A 15,239-nucleotide genomic window follows, 5' to 3' on the forward strand; every position below is an offset into this window, starting at 1 on the left:
TGTGTAGAAAGACTTAAACACTTAATATATATTCATAAAAATGCTAATATTCCCACCAAGTTCATGGTTTATCAATGCGTAATAAAAGCTGGACAACCCCTTTAAGGTCTTATGCACACATCATGGATCCCTACTGCTACAATTATTCTCCCTAAGAAGAATAGTTGTGTAATATGGCATTATTTTCTCATGAAAATCACTGTGTATAAAATCAGAGATGGGCAGAGATACATTATGTGGACTGAATGTGTGCTATATGAATCTGGATCTGTACAACACATATTCATAGTACAGTCATATGCATAAGCTGTGATACTGAATGTAGTTGTATTACAGATGCAGAGTTCAAGACTGAATGATTAATCTTTCTTTTTTTTTTTTTTTTATGAATTAAAGGACAGAGCGACTTTCCGAAGAATTATTGTGAAAAACAATGCTAAAAAGAGAAGAATGTATGAAAACTTTATTGAATCCCTGCCATTTTTAAAGTCTTTAGAAGTAAGTTTTGTGGCCGGAAATGGAAATCTGTAATTTGATGTGCAGCAATTATATTTTCCCTTCTTTTTATTTTATCTTCAGCTGTCCGAACGCTTAAAGGTGGTAGATGTTATAGACACCAAAACCTACGGTGACGGAGAACAGATTATCGCTCAGGTATTTCTTTAACTCTTTAATTTCAGAAACCAGTCTTATAAGTGTCCATTCCAAAAGAGAACCAGAGTTTATCTTGCCATAAGGCCTCATGCACACGGCCGTGCCGTTTTTTGTGGTCCGCAAACCGCGGATCCACAAAAAACGGAAGCCGTCCGTGTTGCCTTCCGCAATTTGCGGAACGGAACGGGCGCCGGCAATATAAATGCCTATTCTTGTCCGCAAAGCTTGGACAAGAATAGGACATGTTATATTTTGTTAACGGGACCGCGGAACGGAGCCTCGGATGCGGACAGCACACCGAGTGCTGTCCGCATCTTTTGCGGCCCCATTGAAGTGAATGGGTCCACATCTGAGCCACCAAAACGGCGGCTTGGATGCGGACCCAAACAACGGTGGTGTGCATGAGGCCTAACATAGTGGTAGAAATTCTTACTATGAATGTTTGACTGTGGTGACTGCAAGGGTCAGGCAGACGCGGAGAGCGTTCCTCTTATGGATATAGCAGACTCCTAGTGAACCTGTCCCTGTAACATGCTGATCTAGTATGTAAGTGTGTTCTCACCACATACAGTATGTTTTATTGTTTAATGCATAAAGAATTTCATTTGGTATTTTGCGTTTCTGACAGAAGTTTTGATATGGTCCGTTATGTTTTTTCCCACAGGGTGATGGAGCAGACAGTTTTTTTATTGTTGAAACGGGGGAAGTGAAAATAACAATGAAAATCAAGGTATTGTTAATATTGCTCTCTTCCATTTCTATACAAACAACCATAACTAATGAGCTAAACTTGTAAGTAGTTACCTGTTTAGTTAACTTCACTGTTAGGCTACTTTCACACTCGCGTTTGGTGCGGATCCGTCATGGATCTGCACAAACGCATCCGTTCAGATAATACAACCGCATGCATCCGTTCAGAACGGATCCATTTATATTATCTTTAACATAGCCAAAACGGATCTGTCTTGAACACCATTAAAGGTCAATGGGGGACGAATCAGTTTTCTATCGTGCATATTGTGTCAGTGAAAACACTGGCTCAGTTTCGTCAGACGGACACCAAAACGCTGCAAGCAGCGTTTTAGTGTCCGCCTCCAAAGCGGAATGGAGGCGGAACGGAGGCAAACTGATGCATTCTGAGCGGATCCTTTTCCATTCAGAATGCATTAGGGTAAGAGCCCTGAATGAATCTCACAAACGGAAACCAAAACGCCAGTGTGAAAGTAGCCTAAAATGTGATATTGATTTACACCTTTATGGCTTATTAATCTCATGTGTTGTAAGTCTGATAGTTAGGGGTCAGCCTTCTGGGAATCACAACAGTACTGATAAATTAATGGGGCTGAGCGTCATTTCAGGCCCAGCCGCTATACAATATATGGCGCTGTGCTTTGTAAGCACGGAAAAGGCTGTGTCCCTTACAGGAGCATCGGTGCCTACTCAAACAGCTGAACGGTGAGGGTCCTGGTTGTTGAACCCCCATCGATCAGATACCGATAACCTATCCAGAGGATAGGTCATCAGTATCGAAATCTTAGAAAACCCCTTTAAGGACTTCTGTCCAAAATATGTGCTACACACGCAATGTTACCTGGATGTTAAACTGGATTAATAAAGGATATTTTTATACTTTTGCTGCTCATGTTGCTGAATAGAATAACAAACTTATTTTACCCATTGACTAGAATGGGTAAGTGTTCTGTCCTGGTGCTGTCCATTGTACACTTGTGTGCATCTTCTGTCGGAATGAGCCCTTATATCTGTCTGAAGATTACAGAATTATGGCAGTCTGCGTGTGACATTCTGCTGTGATACCAGCACATGAGGGGGACTCATATAGTTTGTAGTGTAAAGACCCTCATGTGCACAGTTTCTGTAGCTGAAGAACATGCTGATGTGTGTCATAAATTCCTAGTTCTAGTTTTATTTGATATCACTACTCCTCAAGTAAGGCTACTTTCACACTAGCGTTTTTACTGGATCCGGCAGGGTTTCACAAAAACGCCTCCGTTGCTGATAATACAACTGTCTGCATCCGTTATGAACGGATCCGGTTGTATTATCTTTAACATAGTCAAGATGGATCCGTCATGAACTCCATTGAAAGTCAATGGAGGACGGATCCGTTTTCTATTGTGGCAGATTGTGGCAGAGAAAACGGATCCGTCTTGCTCCGCATCCCAGGATGGAAAGCAAACTACAACATGCTGCAGTTTGCTCTCCGGTATGGGAACGCAACTAAACGGAACGGAATGCATTTTGGAGCTTTCCATTCTGTTCAGTTTTGTCCCCATTGACAATGAATGGTGACAAAACTGAAGCGATTTTTCAGGTATTGAGCCCCTATGACGGATCTCAATACCGGAAAACTAAAACGTAGTGTGAAAGTACTCTAAGGCCAACTTTTACAATAATCTGCTACTACAGCAATAGCAACATTTTTCAAAGATGAAAATCAGGTTCTTAGTATACATTTTGATCAAATGTTCTAATCTCACTATCTGGGCCAATTCATTGGCGCTGTTCCTCAAGAGCACGCATAGGAGAAGCAGTTAAGCTGCACTCATTTAGCTCGTCAGGTAAGTTCACCCTATCAGGGTGGATATGATTCTTGCTCGGTGGCACTGTATTTCCTGCTGTATCCCAAAGTAGACAAAATAGGGCACCAATATTTTTGAAAGGAAAAAAAAAGGCAAAGATATTACTCTGAAAAACTCTAAAGCCTTAAGAGCCATCTCATACCATAAGGTAAGCTAAGTATTCCTGCTTTGTTCTCTTTAAAGCATCACCAAGCTTTCAGAAAACCTTTGATATGTCTTAGCGATTTAATTCACATAAAATAAATTATGAGAATATGTTGCTTATTGGGGCGGAGCCTAGCCGCTGTGTGAGATGGACGCGTGAGCCTGCAGCTCCCTCACAATGGCACCTCAGATCCACTTGTTTAGCGAGCCAAACTTTCCCAAACCTCTCATAAGATGGTCAGAACGAACAAAGAACGACTGGGGGATCCACCGAACACCCCGAAAATGCCAGGAGCCCAGATGAATCTGCAAAAATGCTGAAAGAAGGAGACAGGGGACTTATTCAAGATGGCGCCTGAGCTGGAGAGAGCGGGAGAACATGCGGACTCGGACAGAGACAGCATCACTGATAGCGACTGGAGTGAGTCGACGTCCGCAGTGGCCCCTATCACAAAAGCGTTCCTCAAGAAAACGATCCTCCAGGCCATGAGGCCTGTGATAGAAGAGCTAGCAGAAATAAAGGCAGACCTGCACCATTTGGGCCATCAAGTAGAAGGCCTGGAAACGGGACAGGTTAGCATTGTGGCTTTCTTGGACGCAGTGGCATCCCGGTCCTCACACCATGCAGAATTTATCAACAATGCCCACCTGCTGATCGAGGACCAAGAAAATAGGAGTAGAAGGAGGAATGTAAGAATCAAGGGCCTCTCTGAACAGTTTGCCAATGAAGCCTTGAGGAAATTTTCAGTGCTCTGCTGGGCCCCTCGGAGCGGCGGGAATCATTATTGAACGCATACATGGGGCTCTACGCCCCAAGCCAAAGCAGGTAGAACCGCCGCGAGATATCATCTGCGGTCTGTTATCTTTTGTGCACACTTCGCAAATACTTACAGTTGCTAGAGAAAAGATCCCTTTTCAATACGGTGATTCCACCTTACATTTCTATCAGGACATTGCACCATCCGCTTTGGCAAAGCTCCAAACCCTGAAGCCATTACTGGAGATCTTGCGGGAGAATAATATACAGTATACCTGGTTGTTTCCGTTTGGCCTAGCGATTTGGTCTAACGGGCGACGACTGACAGTGCATACTCTCTCAGATTTGAGCAAAATATGGGACACACTAGGGATCTCACCGGTGGAAATACCATCATTGCTCCCAATGAACCGGGCCTTCCGCAACTGCCTAGAACCGAGCCGTGGATGGTGGAGCATAAGAACCACTCACCGAGACCCAAGAAGAGACAACCTCAGATGGCAATTTCACCCACATGATTCGAGCGATCGCCTAAGATCTTATCCTGACATGCAGAGGACTACTACTAACCCGAGTTGACTCTGATCATCCCGGAACCTATTGGAGGTTTTGAGACCACCATTCCAAGTCTCTTAAAGATCTCGTTGATGAGTATAGTATTTGTTATTTACCGTTAATTGCACGATATTGCTGTGCGACATTTCTGTGCTGTTATTGTTAAATGCTTATCTTACTTTTTGCCTTATATGCTTAATGCCGGGTCTAGGATAACCCCCCCGGCCCCCCCCGCCCCCCCCCCCCCCCCTCCCCCAAACTTCCCAATCTTATGACATCTTGCTTATAGCCACATAGTGGGCAAGAAATATACAATGCTTGCCCTTTCTCGCAGTGTCTTGAATGGGAACCCCCCCCCCCCCACCCCATTGCTCAAAAGCTAGTTCCAACTAACAAGCCACTCCTATCCAATTTTTCTCTATCCCTATCTTTAGCAGCCGTATATAGAGTTATGATTTTAGGTGGTCTGGGGTGCACAACATGCTTAGGTGTACCCGAACCCCCTCCTCCCTCATTCTGCTCGGCTTTTTATCTGAGGAGTTCTGGGGGAGCCCATCAGTGAGCTAGGTGTGTCATATCAGGCTTGCTTTCTTTTTTTCCCCTCTCATTTTCATTGTTTGTGCTGTTGTTTTACAAAGACCTCTGGTCTGTCATCTTGTATGTGACAGTATGATTCTATTTTTTGTGCATTTATCCCTTTTTGCAGCTCCTTGGAAACCCTTGTTTGTCTTGTCTTGTCTAATTGTCTCACCTCCCCGTACATCTGTTTGTCTAATACCACTTCCCTACTTGCTACCCCACCCTTCCTCTCACAATCCATTAACCCATCTCTAGCCTCTGTTAAAACAGTTGCTGCGCCCACCTGTGCAAATAATCCTTTTTCCTCCTGGTACATCCGCAGACCAACCAACAAGGGGTACTGATCTATCACGAGGCACCATGACAGATATAGTAATCACTACATTTAATACTAAAGGCCTAAACTCCCCGGCTAAGAGACACCACGTTGTTTTCCTTCTACGCAAGCTTAAGACTATTATCGCCTTTTTTGCAGGAAACACACTTCAGAAAAGACAAAACCCCGAAACTACCTAACCAATATTTTAACCAGTGTTTCACAGTTGCCAGGACTCTTCCCGCACGAAAGGTGTGACGACAGTAATACACAAGTCCGTACCATTCCAGATCTCACAGCAATACTCCGATGCAGAAGGTAGAGTCCTCTTTCTCAAGGGTACTATTGGTTCTAGCAAATACACTCTAGCGAACGTATACGTGCCAAATACAAAACAAGTCTCCTGAATTTTGCAGGTCCTAGAGACTTTAAAGCTATTTGCGGAGGGGCAAATTATCTTAGGAGGAGATTTAAATCTTGTCCTAAACCCATTACTAGACTCTTCCTCCCAACGCTCCCATGTAACTCAAAGAGCAATTGTGAGGCTTCACGCCAAATAGCACGAGATGGGCTTAATTGACATCTGGAGGCAAATCCACCCACACACTAAGGATTACACCTTTAGCTCAGCTACACATGGATCCTTCCAGAGACTGGACTACATCTTAGTCTCCAAATTACTATTGCCGCATACACAAGCTGCTTCTATTAGGAGCATCACTATTTCAGACCACGCACAATGCCAGATCACATTATCTCTGAAGCAGCTATCTATGGGGGAGTGGTCGTGGAGGCTAAATGAGTCCCTCCTTAGCAATGAGGACACTCGCCAAGAAGTAGGCAAACACAAGAATATTTCATGCTTAACTCATTGCCAGAAATAGCGGCTCCAATTACCTAGGAGGCGCATAAATCTTTCATCAGGGGTATCCTTATATCCCTGAGTTCCAAATTTAAAAAGGCCAAACAAAAAGAGGTTGATAGCATCTTGCAACAGATTGCGGCTGTTGAGCGAGTTCAGAAAAGGTCCAAAACTGTTCTTCTTCAGAAAGAATTAGCAACGCTGAGGGTTAAGATTAAAACCTACCTCTTGTCCCAGGCAGCGAAGAAGTTTCTATACTTCAAACACCTTATCTATGCACACAGAGACAATGGTGGACGCCTGATGTCATCTCTCCTTAAGAAGGCGAAGGCCAAGTCCTTCATACAAAAAATAAAAAACAACACTGGAAAACTGGTTACCTCGACGGAGGACATTGCTAGTGCTTTCCACCACTTTTATTCTAACCTATACAATCTTGAATCCTCAGTAGAGAAGAACTCAGATATAAACTCCACAGACGCTGCCCAGAAGTTCATACTCCCCTTAAAACTCCCCTCCATTTCCCCTACAGTAGCCGCGGACCTGATCCGCCCATTCACTAAGGACGAACTTAGAGGTGTCTTAAGTAGCTTCTCCCCCAATAAAAGCCCGGGCCCAGACGGTTTTTCCGTACATTACTTTAAAACCTTCCAACAAATCCTTCTTCTCCAGTTCACTAGTGTTTGTAATGCCCTACTAAATGGAGGCTCCCTGCCCAGACAAACTCAAGAAGCTTTTATCTGCAGAATGCGGTAGCTATAGACCAATTTCTCTTTTAAATCAAGATCTGAAGATCTGGGCAAAGCTTTTAGCAAATAGACTCAGACCCATCATTCCTTTCCTAATAGGACCAGAATAAACAAGCTTTGTCCAAGGTACAGTAGGGAAGGGAAGACAAACTCTGCGAGGCTGTTTCACTACATTTATGCTGCCCAATTCTCAAGGACACCTTTAGTCCTTTTGAGTATTGATGCCAAGAAGGACTTTGATAGGGTCAAATGGGCATTTATGGAAGCAACCCTCGACAAGTTTGCGTTCCCGAAACCTCTAATACATGCTATTTTTACACTCTACCAATTCCCCCACGCTCGACTCAACATCAACTCAATGCTGATTAAAAAGAAGGAGGTGGGAGGGCTGGGGCTCCTGGATATACATGCTTACTATAAAGCGGTACAGCTAAACAGATGGTTGCAATTAGTGTTCCCATGCGAAGAGGTTGACCCTTATGCGATCTCTCCCTCACACATGGTTTATAAGGAGCTAGAATACATGTGGATTCCCCACTCTAACACCAAAACATTGTCAGCCATCAACCCAATGCTACATGGCCCTATAGATGTATGGCGTCAAATGGGACAAACATTGGCCCCACGACCCTCCCCCCTAACACCGATGGCTCTGCTTTCTGCACTTATCGCTTCCCCCGGTTCGGCCAAGGAAGGTTTATGACACACACTGAGGACCTGGACACTAGGAGACGCTCTTGATAAGATCTCTACCCCTCCCATCGAGGCTTTTAGACGTTATCTTCCCTCAGACATATCTGAGACAACTACTTCCATCTATTACGCACATTTCAAATATATCTGTTCTAAATTCCTTTCCTTCTTTCCCCCCACGAGGAGCCTCACAGTCTTTGAACAGCTAATGCTAGGGAATACCCCTAAAACCAGGAAAATGTCACACTTATATCACCAGTTTATTTCAATCACTAGTGTTTCGAAACCAAACTTTCTCATGACCTGGGAGAAAGAGTTAGATATTTCTCTATCAGACACAGAAATCCGTGTTATTCTATCATATTCTCAAGGGTTATCTAGATGTGTGCGGCTGCAGGAAAACCACTACAAAGTATTGTGCCGTTGGTATAAAACTCCCGAGTTCCTTTTTTTACACAATGCATCCGATACGGATGTTTTTTGGAGATGCCGGGATACTAGAGGCTCATACTTGCACATTTGGTGGAATTGCGACAAAACATTCTGGAAACAAATTGAATTAGTGATCCAGGAAATATCCAAGTCACCCTTGACTATCTCGCCGGACATGATATTCCTGGCGAGACCTAGTGACACATACCGCCTTTCTAAGACGAATCTTGTCACACACAAGTGTGCAACTTTGAGGAACTTATTAGCTGGACGGAGAGGAGATATGTAAACCTTAGGAAAACATTTCATTACCCCCCCCCCCCTTTCCCTACCTCTTTTTCCTACTTTTGGTGGTCCCTCCTTCTGTGCCTGTCCTCGTCTCACCACTTTCCCCATTCCCAGTACGTTTTGTTACAACTTACCTCAGAGATGAAAGTGGTACATAGGTTGCCCCTATGTGTTTTAAGCGCATGTTTTTAAAGCATCTTCGACCTTCTCACTATATTAAACAACATAGAACTAAGAACAAAACTAATGTACGGTATACTGAGCCATAAATTTTTTATTTATCTGTACATTTTACATGTATGTTTGTTATCTTTGACTTTTGTGGAGCTTATTAGATACTGAAACTTTGTACATTGACTACATCTGTACATCCTGTTTTTCGTATGTTTAAACTCAATAAAAGAGATTTAACAAGAATATGTTGCTTATTTGTTTTTGTTGTTTTGATACATTTACTTATAGTGTTGCACTTTACACTGTCTAAGAATAGGAATCACAGTCTTAATATTAGACAAATTTACTATAATTATGGAGTAGTGTAAATTGTGCCATATTTACACTACAGTTCTGTCCATGTGGCAAAAAATATGTTAGTGCGCCAAAAAACTGGCTAGTCTAAGTCTACGCCACCCATAAATGGTGTAGTTTTACTCCAAAAATGCCCCAAAATTTCCCGCAAAGGCCCTCTCTCGTGTTGGGCTAACAGTAAAAAGCTTAGGAAAGTGTTAAACAGTTGTTGGTTAATGTGATACAAAGCATGCATGCAAGTTTTATGGGGCAAAGTATGACAAAAAATAGAGAATTTTCAATTGTCTATTATAATACTAGTATTTATAGTCTCGGGTGAATGGGGCAGTTGTGGCAATGGTTTGTGTTATTTTTTTTCTTCTTTCTAATTACATATATATATATATATATATATATATATATATAATGTTTTTTTATATATATATATAGTACATTCACTTTTTTATATGTACTGTATACTTTTTGTTTTGCAGTTTTCCACTGTAACTGGGACATCCATGGGGGCCAGAGTTACAGGAGAAAACCTGTCCCCTGTTATGACATTAGTTATGATTATTAGGGCCGGCTCCAGGTTCATGTGGGCCCTTGGGCAATAAAGTCTCAGTGGGCCCCTTACACAGTGATAACTCTCTGAGTACAGATAATATAGTAGATATCACCTGCATTCCTATGCAACAACACAGATAACACGGTGTTGGCTATCTGAGTACGGAAGATGTAGTAGTTTTACCTGCAGTCCTATGTAAAACCACAGATAACACTAGTGCTAATAATGTGTGTTACCTGCAGTCCTATGTCAAACCACAGATAACACGAGTGCTAATAATGTGTGTTACTTGCAGTCCTATGTAAAACCAGATAACACTAGTGCTGATAATGTGGTAGTGTTACTTGCATTCCTATGTAAAAACCACAGATAACACTAGTACTGATAATATGGTAGTGTTACCTGCAGTCCTATGTAAAAGCACAGATAACACTAGTGCTGATAATGTGGTAGTGTTAGTCTACTTTCACACTAACGTTTTGGCTTTCCGTTTGTGAGATTCGTTCAGGGCTCTCACAAGCGGTCAAACGGATCAGTTTGCATTCTAATGCATTTTGAATGGAAAAGGATCCGCTCAGAATACATCATTTTGCATCAGTTCAGTCTCCATTCCGCTCTGGAGGCAGACACCAAAACACTGCCTGCAGCGTTTTGGTGTCCGTCTGATGAAACTGAGCCAAACGGATCCGTCCTGACACACAATGTAAGTCAATGGGGACGGATCAGTTTTCACTGACACAATCTGGCACATTAGAAAACGGATCTGTCCTCCATTGACTTTCAATGGTGTTCAAGACGGATCCGTCTTGGCTATGTTAAAGATAATACAAACTGATCTGTTCTGAACGGATGCAGACTGTTGTATTATCTGAACGGATCCGCACAAAACGCGAGTGTGGATGTAGCCTTACCTGCAGTCCTATGTAAAACCACAGATAACACTAGTGTAAATCATGTGGTAGTGTTACCTACGTCCTGTGCCTCCCTGTATCTCTCTCTCTCACGGACTTCATGCTGGAGGGTCTGCCTCCTCTTCCATATTCTTGCCCCACACAGAACGTCCTGATGCAGCTTTGTCAAGGCATAGGAACACTGTGGGCTAGGGGTGGGCGATATAGATTTTAGTTATATCGCCATATCGTGATAGATGACCACGGAGCGGTAGTGAATTGAAGAAGCTTCTCACTCACCGCTCCATGGCCTCCCGACTCTGCAGGGCCTTGCGTTCACACATTGTCAGCGCGCTGGCTGACACTGTGTGTGACGACAGGTCCCTCCCAGTGCATGCTGGGAAGAAGACGCGGCCCGTCTCCTGCGGACTCCATCAGCCAGCCGTGCAGGAAAGGTAAGTAGGAGGGGCCCGAATCTACCGGGGGGTCAGGGGGTGGATGGCTATGGCATGGGGCTGATGGCGCTGGCTGGGGGACATGATAATGGTGGCAATGGCATGGGGCTGATAGCACTGGCTGGGGGACATGGATGATGGCAATGGCATGGGGCTGATAGCACTGGCTGGGGGACATGGATGTTGGCAATGGCATTGGGCTGATGGCGCTGGCTGGGGGACATGGATGATGGCAATGGCATGGGGCTGATAGCGCTGGCTGGGGGACATGGATGATGGCAATGGCATAGGACTGATGGCGCTGGCTGGGGGACATGGATGATGATGGCCATGTAATTTGTATACATACAGAAGAAAATAATATATTGCAATATATCGTTATATTGCACATGCTTCAAATTATATAGTGATATAGATTTTAGGCCATATCGCCCAGCCCTACTGTGGGCATGGTGATGGTGACACACACACAGGGACAGACACACACACACACAGGGACGGTCATATACACATACAGGGACAGATATACACACACAGGGACACACACACACGGACAGATACACAGGGACACACAGACAGGAACAGACACACAGAGGGACACACACACACACAGGGACGGGCAAATACACACACAGGGACAGTCAAATACACACAGGGACAGATATACACAGACACACACAAGGACGGTCAAATACACACAGGGACAGATACACACACAGGGACAGATACACACACAGGGACAGATGCACACAGGGACACACACACAGGGACACACACAGAAACAGACGCATACATATGGACAGACACTTATGCAATGGTGAGATCGTCAACCAACTTCTATCTAGTGTGTGGCCCCCTTTAGTGGACATTAAAAGGGAATTCCACCTTTAGTTATGCTCCAACCTTTTGTTACCTTCTAATATGACTCCCACTGATTCCCAGTACTGAGAGAACATGGACTGGGGTTTAAAAAGGAATTATCAACATGTACAAAAAGGTGGTCTAAACTGTAACCCATTAGGCACTGGCTAGACTGTGGTATAGAGTCTAAGCAATGCCTTAGACACACACACACACACACACACACACAGGGACAGACACACACACACACACACACACAGGGACAGACACATACACAGGGGGGCACACACACACAGGGACAGACACACACAGGGGTACACAGGGACAGACACATACACAGGGGCACACACAGGGACAGACACACACACACACACACAGGGACAGACACATACACAGGGGCAGACACACACAGCTAGGCCTCACCACATTCCAGCCTTGCTCTTCTCTGTACAGGAACACAGCTCTCTGCTCCTTTGGCTTCTACCCCACTGGTCACATGGGCGGATGACATACGGAAGGTTCTTTTAGCCCAGTAGGAAACTCCATCTACCCTATTCTGAGTCCTGGGGACGCCCACCCCAGCAGTGCACATGGCAAAAATTGTCTGCATTGCTAGGGTAAGCTGCACTAGAATTCAGAACAGGCAGTTTAATGAAAACCAGGAGACAGCTGCAGGGGTCAGCGGGCATTGTAGGCCCCCCCAGGAGCAGTGAGCGCCGGCACTTGCCTGGGTGTGCCGGGTGCTGACGCCAGCCCTGACTGGCAGGCATTGCTCGCCATTGCTACTGCCTCTATTCACTACATAGCACTTATAGAGTTGGACTTCCCGGCTGTTTGATTGCAGGACCTTTAAATTTGCACTGTACCTTTACAATGGCAGAGGTTTAAAGCCCAGGACCACACTGCATACATTTACAGTGGAAGTTAGAGTTCAAAATGTGCATTCATCTTTTACTGCTTTAAATTGCTACTGTTTGAAACATATTGATGTAACAAGTGTGGCAGGTTCTGAGAATCATTGTCTACAATTTTCTGTGCTTTTTCATGTGGGATGTACACGCTGGAAATATATCATAAGTCTACACATGCCAAAATTCACTTCCCATGTCCCTCTGTATCATTTCAAGTGCCCATGATAAATGGTTATTATTCGAACAGCATATATGGAAGAAATGTTAGAACAGAACATGAAAGTTAATTTAAGAAAATATCACTGGCTCTCAAGCCAGTCATATTTTCTTTAATATAATTATTATCTACAGCTGAAGGGTGAACAGTAGGCCGGGCTCCACTATAGTTGGTGAGCATCCTCTGATTGGTAATGAAAGTTCATTTGCCTAATATATTTTTGTGTACATTGGCAAAAAATATTTTTGTATATTTTGATGTATATCATACCTACATTGTAATACTTTGAGATATAACGTTTTAATAATAATCTGCATTGTTTGAAACGGTTAGAATATCATAGTATTGACCAAGCACCATCCATGAGATGGTGAAGCTGTCACATTGAGCATGCAGCATTATAGAGCAGGAGGAGCTGAGCTGATTTATATATAGTTTTATTCAGTCTTTTATTTTAATTCCTGATCTTTCTGGTTGGTCCTACTCAATGACTGCTATTTCAGTATGCTTATTTATACAAGGAAATCTGTCAATCACTGATAAGGCTGCCCACTGGACTCCTAGGCCAGGAATGAGCAGAGATTTACACTAATGAAATTCAAGTTATACTAAATCTTTCCCATAAACGATATATCAATCTGTACAGCTCCTTCTGCTCCGTGACATGCCGCTCACAGATGAGACTTAATGTTCAGTGTGTCAGGACCCCTTTAAATTATATTTATATTATAATTATAATTTATAATCTAATTATATTAATGACTAATATTGCATGTTGTTTAGTTGTGCTTTGCTGAAGAAATGTTAATAGATTACTAATGTAGGATTGGCATATACTTTACTGGTTTAATTCTATAGTATAGACATGAGAAAAATTTTCTCTAGCCTAGGGCTACGCAGCGACATGTGTCATGGGACAATAAGTCGCACAACCAAAAGGGTACAACTACTCCGTGACATGTAGCACCAATGTCGCGCCACATATATTAGTCAATGGTGTTGCACTGCGACATGCAGCATGCCACAACTGCGATGCGACCAGCTTGGATGGATTTTTTGTTACTATTGCAGCATTTCACAGTGCGACACCATAGACTATCATTACAGTAAATGTCGCGTAACAGTCACCGTGTGGCCCTAGCCTTATTTGAATTGGTCTAAACATAAGAGTGTTGTTTTCATTTTTCAGAGTAAAGCAGATGTAGAACAGAATGAAGCGGTTGAAATCGCTCGGTATTCCAGAGGGCAGTATTTTGGAGAACTGGCCTTGGTCACCAACAAGCCCAGAGCTGCCTCAGCATACGCTGTCGGGAGTGTGAAATGTTTAGGTAACATAAACTGCTATTATCTTCTACCACAGTACTAGCCATGACATAATTACTCTTATGCTATTCTAGACAAGGTTTTCAAAATTGTATCATTTATGTTAAACTGAGTAATAGAAGCAGCCCTAGTTCTAGTGAAGAATTAGCCACTGTGTATTCTCCTTTCCGCAGCCATGGACGTGCAAGCTTTTGAAAGGCTCTTGGGACCATGTATGGAGATAATGAAAAGGAACATTGCAAATTATGAAGAACAGCTGGTTGCACTGTTTGGAACAAACATGGACATAACTGACCCAAGTTCCTGAGTAAAAATGGCAATTCTGAAGACATGAAGAGAAGAAAAATAGCACAGTTGTGGTCAGTCCACAGAGGATGTGTCTGTTTTTTTGTGTAGATGCCAAGCATATTCTGTGTTTTTTTTTTGTTTGTTTTTTTAACATTAGTCCCTTTAGTGGCAGAAGAGCTTGCAATCCATGACTGCTTTGCAATAGCTTGCTTATCACACTTAAGGCTACTTTCACATTGCCGTTTCTGGGTCCGCCTGTGAGATCCGTTTCAGGGCTCTCACAAGCGGCCCCAAACGGATCAGTTTAGCCCCAATGCATTCTGAATGGATGCGGATCCGCTCAGAATGCATCAGTTTGGCTCCGTTCTGCCTCCATTCCGCTCTGGAGGCGGGTTTGGTGTCCGCCTGGCGGTGCGGAGACATACGGATCCGTTCTGACTTACAATGTAAGTCAATGGGGATGGATCCGTCTACATTGACACAATATTGGTGCAATTGTAAACTGATCCGTCCCCCATTGACTTTCAATGTAAAGTCCGGACGGATCCGTTTGACTTACACTTAGACTTAGACTTTTTTTTGACTAAGTT

The 15,239-nt window shown here is 43.5% G+C and overlaps 1 protein-coding gene across 1 annotated transcript in view; it reads left to right on the forward strand.

Moving 5' to 3' along the window:
* The window catches only part of PRKAR2B (protein kinase cAMP-dependent type II regulatory subunit beta), a 219,360-nt gene extending 204,492 nt beyond the window's left edge, over nt 1-14,868 (forward strand). Inside the window, exons 7-11 of the mRNA XM_040412807.1 lie at nt 397-498; nt 580-654; nt 1,319-1,384; nt 14,228-14,366; nt 14,535-14,868. Coding sequence (XP_040268741.1) covers nt 397-498; nt 580-654; nt 1,319-1,384; nt 14,228-14,366; nt 14,535-14,668 — 516 coding nt within the window. The 3' untranslated portion in view covers nt 14,669-14,868. The remainder of the gene's footprint in view (nt 1-396; nt 499-579; nt 655-1,318; nt 1,385-14,227; nt 14,367-14,534) is intronic.
* Nucleotides 14,869-15,239: the final 371 nt, after the last annotated feature.

The sequence above is a fragment of the Bufo bufo genome, chromosome 1, assembly GCF_905171765.1.
Source record: "Bufo bufo chromosome 1, aBufBuf1.1, whole genome shotgun sequence".
Taxonomy (NCBI): domain Eukaryota; kingdom Metazoa; phylum Chordata; class Amphibia; order Anura; family Bufonidae; genus Bufo; species Bufo bufo.